General features: G+C 45.5%; 1 protein-coding gene across 1 annotated transcript; it reads left to right on the top strand.

The window, feature by feature from the left end:
* Positions 1 to 2,307: 2,307 nt before the first annotated feature.
* Positions 2,308 to 7,727, top strand: LOC111857497 (adenosine deaminase 2-A-like). The gene is made up of 10 exons (XM_023838428.2): positions 2,308 to 2,480; positions 3,207 to 3,540; positions 3,707 to 3,926; positions 4,505 to 4,715; positions 5,169 to 5,296; positions 5,455 to 5,545; positions 5,771 to 5,879; positions 6,099 to 6,256; positions 6,349 to 6,551; positions 6,627 to 7,727. Exons 1-10 carry the CDS (start codon positions 2,340 to 2,342, stop codon positions 6,715 to 6,717), a joined length of 1,686 nt encoding a protein of 561 aa, XP_023694196.2. The 5' UTR covers positions 2,308 to 2,339; the 3' UTR covers positions 6,718 to 7,727.
* Positions 7,728 to 8,233: the final 506 nt, after the last annotated feature.

Below are 8,233 nucleotides of genomic sequence, written 5' to 3'. Positions count from 1 at the left end.
ACTTCAGTGAATGAAATGTCTCATTGTTATTCTTAATTATAATATATTTGCCAAACCCACCCAAGCAGTAAATAGTGCTTGGTCTCCTCTCTCAGTTAAGTGGCTGAGAGTCTGGTACAGTGACTTTTGAGATTTTTCTGCATGAACACTCTGACACTGCAGATTCGTCCTTCGGAGGTCTTGCATGCATGCAAGTTTGCTGATCTCATCTGCCATGTCATCACAACGTCTGTGGCTGGGGGGTCCACAGGGACATAGTCTTTGTTTTCTTAAAGCCCCCCCCCCCACCCCCACTGCTATCTCCTGAGCCTTTGAGTTCTGCAATAATGCTTGCAAGGCTATATATGCCATTTATATATGCACACAGCCCCATTTCTGAAAAAGCTGCGATGCTGTGTAAAATGTAAATAGAAACAGATTGCAGCGATTTACAAATCATATAAACCCATATTTGACTGAAAATAGAACAAAGACAACATATCAAAAGTTGAAACTGAGAAATGCTATTGTTTTATGACGAATATACGCTCAGAATTTGATACCAGCAACACATTTCAAAAACGTTGGGACAGGGGCATGTTCACCACTGTGCTGCGTCACCCACTTATTTTAACAACACTGTAAATGTTTGGGAACTGAGGAGAACAGTTGCTGTAATTCTGAAAGTGAAATATTGTCCCATTCTTGCCTGATATAGGATTTCAACTGCTAAACAATTTGTCGTGTTTGTAGTTTCATGATGCACCCAATGTTTTCAGTGTGTGACAGGTCTGGACACAGCTGAAATATACAAAGCCTTCTCTGAAAAAGACATTGTCTAGAGGGCAGCATATGTTGCTCCAAAACCAGTATGTATCGTTTAGCATTACTGGTATGTTCCCTTCCAAGCCATGGGCACTAGTGCACCCCCATGAGACCAGATGCTGGTAACAAGCTGGATGGTCACTCTCCTCTTTAGCCTCGAGGACATGAGTTACAATAAGAATCTGAAATGTTGGATTTCTCAGACCACAGGACAGTTTTCCATTTGGCCTCATCCATCTTAAAAGAGCTGTTTAGATATGGTTTCTTCTTTGCATTTGTGGATGCAACGACGAACTATGTTCACAGACAGTGGTTTTCAGAAGTGATACTGAGCCACTGCAATGATTTCCAGTAAATCATTGTGTCCAATACTGGCCGACTGTGACATCTGCACCCCCCACATGCCGGGCAATTGCAGGATACGACCACCAGGCCTAGGCCTCATGCAAAACCACAATACGACCCCTATCAAACTCCGCCACGTGCTAGTAATGCTGTCTAATGCGTATACGAGGCGTCCTCTGTGTCTGGTGACTAGACGCGGTAGCTCCATGCAAATCGAATCATTTACATACCCATCGCTGGTCTGCACGGGTACCAAATTACATCCAAATCGGACCATTACTTCTAACTTTTTTTGTTACTGAGTGTATGTGTGTGTGTATACATACCCACAGTGAGGTGCAGTGGAAGGAGCGGGGGCCGTACAGTATTAACTTAATGTTAAGTGCGTTATGCAGGCAAGTCACAGGCAGTTCTATGAAGTTACCAGCCAGAAGGCTGCTTCAAAGGCTACACAGAATGATTGATAGTTATCGGGAGTCCGTTTAGCACTGTAATTCCCTTTAAACTGCTCTGTGCATAGCAAACGTTTTCTTGACTAGTGTCTAGTAAAAACAGCTACCTTTTGTTGTGCGGATTATGTATGACTTTTCTATTTGTAGGTTTGTATATCGTCGCATTAATTTACAATTACCGTAATTTCTCGTTGACGTTTAGCTTAGCAAGGCTTCGCCATTTATCCATGCTCACTAATGTCTGGACACTGATTGATTACTTTGGAACTTACCTGTCATTTCACGAACAATTCTTCGCATAAATAACTTTTTTTTTGCATGAATGTCTTCGAATTTGTTCGTCCTACTTGGATAAATCAAAATACCCATAATTGTCAAGACGTCCTAAAAGCACCTTTTACACCCGAACTGCATGGTTATTTGGCGGTGGCTAGTGAGTAATTTATATTATTCAAAAACTAATTTTAAGTGTTTTAAAGCCTCTGATTTGAAACTTTGCTTTTAAAAAACGTAAAATTAGTTTTTGAATAATATAAATTACTCACTATAGCCACCGCCAAATAACCAGTTCGGGTGTAAAAGGCGCTTTTAGGACGGCTCGAAATGCTTTTCGAATAATGCAAAGTGCAAAAAAACCTAACCACGTCTGTAGTGAAACTGACATTTATCTGTAAAGTAATTATTGGTGTAAACGGTGCTGCGTTTATGACTCCCTGTTAGCGACACGTACTGGCTTGAATGCGGCTGGCCGTGACGCAGCTCCTTCTCGGAAGTAGGGGACAAACGTACGGTCTGTCTCCGGACCTGCAGCGCCTTTTCCCGTACGGCGGCTCGGCAAAGCGCACAGACAGCAAGCAGACAACGGAGCTTTTCACACTGGTACGTTTCGCACAGATTTCATGACGTCGAAGCAAATGCACCGAGGCGGTGCTGTGCAATACCGAGCAAAACCCCAAAGCTCCGTTTCGTCCTGCTTGCTTTTGCTGAAGCGAAACGTCAAGCGCATATACGGCCTTTCCGCGAACAAAATTGCCATTAATTGAACAGGGTGACTGTCAGTTCTGCATGTAATTTTGTACGTTAACAATCATCGCTGAGCTGTATAAGCATCGATGAGTTATTTCCTTAAAATGCGGTGCAAAGTGGAATGCACCTCCATGGTGTCTGAATGGGGAGCTGGACAAAGCGGCTTGTTTACCCGCTTTGCTCCCGGTTTTGTACTCCTGTCGCCGCTAGAGGCACGGAGCGCTTTAGCCAGAAGTTTACGTCTCGGAACTGCTGAGACCGGTGACCGGACCTGCTGTGTGCGTTAAAGCCGAAAGGAAGCGCAAATTGCCCTCCGTTTCTGTGAGAAACTACCAGCTGGCAGATTTTGCGGATCTGCACACCCATACTGACGATAAGACACCTGCACCGGGCTAAAAATAATAGTAATTAAAAAATGATCTGCTATAGTAAGGGCTATGTAAATGTGGAATGAAAATAATACTAGGAAACACCTGTAGATCTAAAATTACAAATATAAATGGTACACCTAGCAGGACTGATGCCAGTATTTTGAGGATGTTATTTATAGAGGTAACCTTTGTTTTGTATTGTCCACAGTGCCATTCATCATTAGGCACCATGCCAGTATCACCATTGCCAGGGTCCTTGCTGATAGCTCTTTTACCAGTGCTGCTGTTGTGCTGGGCTGATCTGTGTCATGGGATTCCTGACCGCCATAAGAGGGACATCCTAAAGCAGCAGGAGGCCTCCAGGCAGATAGGGGGCAGAGTGCTGCTGACGGAGAAGGAGAGGCAACTCAACACTCAGCTTCAAAAACTGAAAGAGCAGGAAATGGCCGGGCCGCAGTTCCCTCCTGCTATGCACTTCTTCAAAGCGCGGCCACTGATACAGCGCAGTCCGGTTTTCAACCTGCTGAGAAAGATGCCCAAAGGTAGAGAAGCGGTCTCGACTTGCCCACAGTTAAGATGGCGGCATCCAAATGACGCGCCCATAGTGGAGATGGCCAACTGCTTGTTAGAGCAGTAATAATGATAACAAAAAATGTAATTCGTACTGTGGGAGTTGTCTTAACTACCGTTTTCTCCCACGTCTTTCAGGAGCAGCACTGCACATTCATGACTTCTCCCTGGTTGACGTGGAATGGCTGGTGAAGAATGTCACCTACAGGCCGTACTGCTACATCTGCATCACCGAGGACGACTCTGTACGCTTCCGCTTCTCCGGCCAGCTGCCCGAGCCCCGCCCTCAGTGCTCCCCCTGGGTGCTGCTGGAGACTCTGAGAAAGCAGCTAGGAAACACCACCGACCTTGACAGCAGGTGAGAGTGCCCTCGATGAGCTGTGAGCGCTGCCCCACGAAGGCGAGGCACCGAAACTGAGAAAAGGGGAGTTTCTCCTTGGTTTTAGCGTTTTATAGTTACTGAAATTCTCAGACTCTTTTCTTCAGAACTGAGCATAACTGAACTAAAATATTTTGACACGAAATAAAGCAAAGACCAAGAGACCTGATTTTGGTCATAATGCAATTTTGATAACATATGCAGCGGTAATGCTGTACATGAGGGGGGCCTTTAGTAACTCAAGCACAGATCATAAACAAATATAGTAAGTACATGAGATACAGGAACCATTATGATTAATGAGGAATGAACTTGGGATCAGTACATAACTAACACTTAGTTTCTGGTTAATTAATGCATTAAGTAGTAATGCACTACTACCCCCTAAAGTATAGCATTAGCGATGCAGATGCTGCGCTTTGTTTTTGTCGGGCAGAATGAAATGTCTCGTTTGGGACGTTTAAATGAATCTTGCTCTTAATTTCAGCTGTGCTTCAGCTCCTTTTCCTTTCTTGTTTTTTTTTTTTTTTTTTAAATTCCTGCCGCCCCCGGTGCAGTTTGATAAGGAACCTCACCCTGGTGACTGCAGACCCCGATTCTGCGTACCCCAGCCAGGATGCGGTGTGGAAGAAGTTTGAGCAGGTCTTCGTGGTGGCCATGGGCCTCGTAACTCATGCCCCTGTGTTCAAGGATTATTTCTATCAGGGCCTGCAGATGCTTTACAAGGACAACATCATGTACCTTGAGCTGAGGGCTCTGCTGCCTGAAGTACGTATATGTGCCAGTGAAACCTGAAACACGATATTAACAAAACCCTCTCGTGCAGTGTGGCTCATTGGTACCAGTCGATAACTGGGAGAAACTGGCCCTGCTGAGCTGATGGATGGAGACACCGATGGGTGTTTCAGTGGGACCTCATTGACCTGCCAGCAAGGGGGTCAGCAGGAGTCATGCCCTGCTTCTCGAAGACGCTTCCAAATGATGCACGCTAGCTACTGACTCTTCTGAAGGAAATGCAAAGAGGGCATTAAGCAGTTTGATTTGGAGGGATTATAGATGGCAGGTTGAGTACCTGGGTTGGCATGGAGATTTGGATGGAGCAAGGAAGTGGGATGCCGGTTGTTGCAAGAGATTCAAATAATGTGCTCGCTGGCGATTTGCTGTTTTTGGATATATCGTGCTGCTGGGTGACTGAGTGTAATGTGACCTGATGTTACACAGATCTATGAGCTCGATGGCAGCACACGTGACCGAGCCTGGTGTCTCCAGGCCTATCAGGACGTGGTCAAACAGTTTGTGTCTCAGCATCCAGACTTCCTGGGCGCTCGCATCATCTTCACCGTTCACAGGTGAGACCCAAAGCCTGCATGAGAGTACGCAAGAATCGGCTAGTAATCTGATCACCTCGACTTGTTTTTGGAGATGTTCATGAGTAAGAATGTGCGTGAATACGCTCTCTCTCTACTACAGGACTGAACTAATCTGTTTATCTGTCTTTACATATCAGGGGTGTAAACCTCACTACGCTCAAAGATGCTGTGCAGGAGGCCATGTACCTCCTGAAGGTCTTTCCAGACACCATGGCAGGATTCGACTTGGTAAGGAGTCCCAAGAGTCAAGAGTCAAAGCTTCATGTCCTGCCTATTGGGATTAGCACCCATCTGAATAAAGCTGTTGTATGTTTCAAAGAGAGGTAATTTCCTTGGACCTCGAGCAGTAACCTTCAGCCCATAGGTTTACGTCCTTAATCCCAAGGATACCTATTGATCTTCAAGCTGGGTTTTCGGCGAATAAAGAACTCACTGTTCCTCTGTGTTTCTGAGGTGGGCCGTGAGGACAGCGGCAGGCCCCTGTGGTACTTCAGGGAGGCCCTGTCTCTGCCAGCAGACCTCGGAGTCACCCTGCCCTACTTCTTCCACGCAGGAGAGACCAGTGAGCTGACCGCGAGCTGTCAACTTGCTCCACCTTCAGAACTGGGCTCCATGTTTTATTAGTCTGATTAAAGTAATACAAGTCTGATTTGTTGACATCTTTGGATGTAATGAGTTTAACAAATTACAGCACGAATACCAGAAATCATAAACACTATGCATGTATTTTTGGTTGTGTCATCAGTCCTTGTATTGTTTGCAATTGCTTGTGTGAATGCAGACCAGGAGGGCACAGAGGTGGACGGGAATGTGCTCGACGCCCTGCTGTTTAACACCTCTCGCATTGGCCACGGCTTTGCTATGGCTCACCACCCATTGGCCAAGGAGCTCTCCAGGAAGATGGGGGTGGCTGTGGAGGTGTGTCCCATTTCCAACCAGGTACGCCTAGCAAAACCACTGCTGTCGCTTGCTGTGTGCTTATGGTGCCCAGCTCCTAGATGAAAGCCCCGCGTGTACATGCCTAAATCCAGGTCCTGAAGCTGGTCTCAGATCTGCGGAACCACCCTGCCAGCATGCTGATGTCTGAGGGACATCCTCTGGTGATCAGCTCTGACGACCCGGCCCTCTTCGGGGCGGCTGGGCTCTCGTACGATTTTTACGAGGCTTTCATGGGCATCGGCGGGATGAGCTCCCACCTGGGCACCCTCAAAGACCTGGCCTACAATTCCCTCTGGTATGTCTCATTGCGAGCCTGTCTTTGTGTGTGGGGGGGGCAGGACACAGCCATCTGACCCTCCTTCCTTCCTAGGTACAGCTCCCTGTCTCCTCAGCTGAAGGAGAAAGCGCTGAAGATATGGAGTACAAAGTGGGATGAGTTCATCTCCCAGAATTCCAAGTAGGGCAGGATCACTCCAGCTCATAGTTGCTATGCCTGGAAACGGTATGGATCTCTGTTACTCCATAATGGCTCATAGAACTCCATAGTTACACTACAAACAGTGATAGTTAATGGTGAATCTGTCTCTCGAAGACAGGGATCCATGTCAGACACAGTTGTGTCATAAGAATAGATTCTATCAATTGATCTTCTAACCACTTATCCTGGACAGAGTCTTGAGGGACCCTTAGTCTGTCTCAGGCAGCACAGGGTGCAAGACTGGGCTGCAACCAGTGGGGTGGCTTAGAGATGTCAGTTAGCCAGATGGTATGTCTTCGTACTGCGGGAGAACTGGGACACCCAGGGGATCATGGGGAGAAGGTGCAAGCCCTACACGCACAGAGCAGAAATGGGATTTGACCCCCTACCCTGCAGGTGTGAAGAAACAGCGAAATCCAGCCAGATACCTGGGACTAGATTTTACTTTTTCGACATGTTCTACATTTCAATGTTTGGTGAAGGAAACACACAATGTCCACAAACGCAGCACAGCATTTTTGGTAGAATTTTTTAATGATGAAAAGTTGAGGTACAGATTTAAGTGGTTATCATGGATTTATGATTTTGGTGCATCAATTGTATTCGAGTCACAGTGTTTTTGATACTTTCTGAATTTGTTTGTCCCACTGAAGTCTGGTAAATGAGCACTTTTCTGAAATGAAATGTGATAGTGTGTGTTCACTGTGCTGATTCCACAAAGTTCTTAATTTCTCAATATCCAATAGGCAGCCAATGTGTCCAATTAAACTGCCATTGTGATCTCATAGAAAAACAGTGTCCTTTTCTACGTTGAATTATGGATATTAACTATAACTTCAAAAGTTACATATTAGCCGTTGTCTGGGTGTGTGTAGTTAAGTGTTTTTAACATTAGTTTGTATACTTTGGATGAAAAGTGATTCATCATGATTAGTATGCATTGCTGGTTGTGTATAATAATGACATCAGAAATTAAATTCATGTGACTTTAAACTTGTATTTTGATCATTTTCAGTTTAATATATTGATGCTCATTCATGGGTAAGGAGGTGAGTCCCCGGATCCAGTCCTAATGGGGGGGGGGGGATCACAGGCAGGGTCAGGAGGTTTGATTACTGACTGAGCTTTACAATAAACGCGATTTTGACGTGAATGTCCATTCGAGCGTCTCAGGAACCGCAATCATCCAGGTATTTAAACACCTCAGTGCCGAGAGGTAACTGATGGCATGCAGCTGATTTGTACAGAAGAGTGTTAGAGCCACCTAAAAGGAAAATATATATAAGCACATAAAACGTAGATTCACTTTTGAGACGAAAGGTAACGACGTCTATATAGTTCTTTTTGTGCTTAGTGCTGTGTGTGTATCACCAATGAGCTTTTCCCTGAGGGCTGGACAGCAACGAAAGCAGATTAAACTACCATAGACTCATTGTTCTGTTTCACAGAACCCCCTAAATAAAGTGTATTTGTATTGCTTTTGGCTCGTCCTGCGCACC

The sequence above is a fragment of the Paramormyrops kingsleyae genome, chromosome 3, assembly GCF_048594095.1.
Source record: "Paramormyrops kingsleyae isolate MSU_618 chromosome 3, PKINGS_0.4, whole genome shotgun sequence".
NCBI classification, from domain to species: Eukaryota; Metazoa; Chordata; class Actinopteri; order Osteoglossiformes; family Mormyridae; genus Paramormyrops; species Paramormyrops kingsleyae.
This window is presented reverse-complemented; position numbering and strand designations above follow the sequence as displayed.

What these genes read in the sequence shown, in the direction of transcription:
- LOC111857497 (XM_023838428.2), top strand. Translation starts at nt 2,340, where the DNA reads ATGCGGCTGGCCGTGACGCAGCTCCTTCTCGGAAGTAGGGGACAAACG. An exon ending in ACCACCGACCTTGACAGCAG is followed by an intron (nt 3,927 to 4,504) that starts GTGAGAGTGCCC and finishes CCCCCGGTGCAG; the next exon opens with TTTGATAAGGAACCTCACCC. An exon ending in CCATGGCAGGATTCGACTTG is followed by an intron (nt 5,546 to 5,770) that starts GTAAGGAGTCCC and finishes TGTGTTTCTGAG; the next exon opens with GTGGGCCGTGAGGACAGCGG.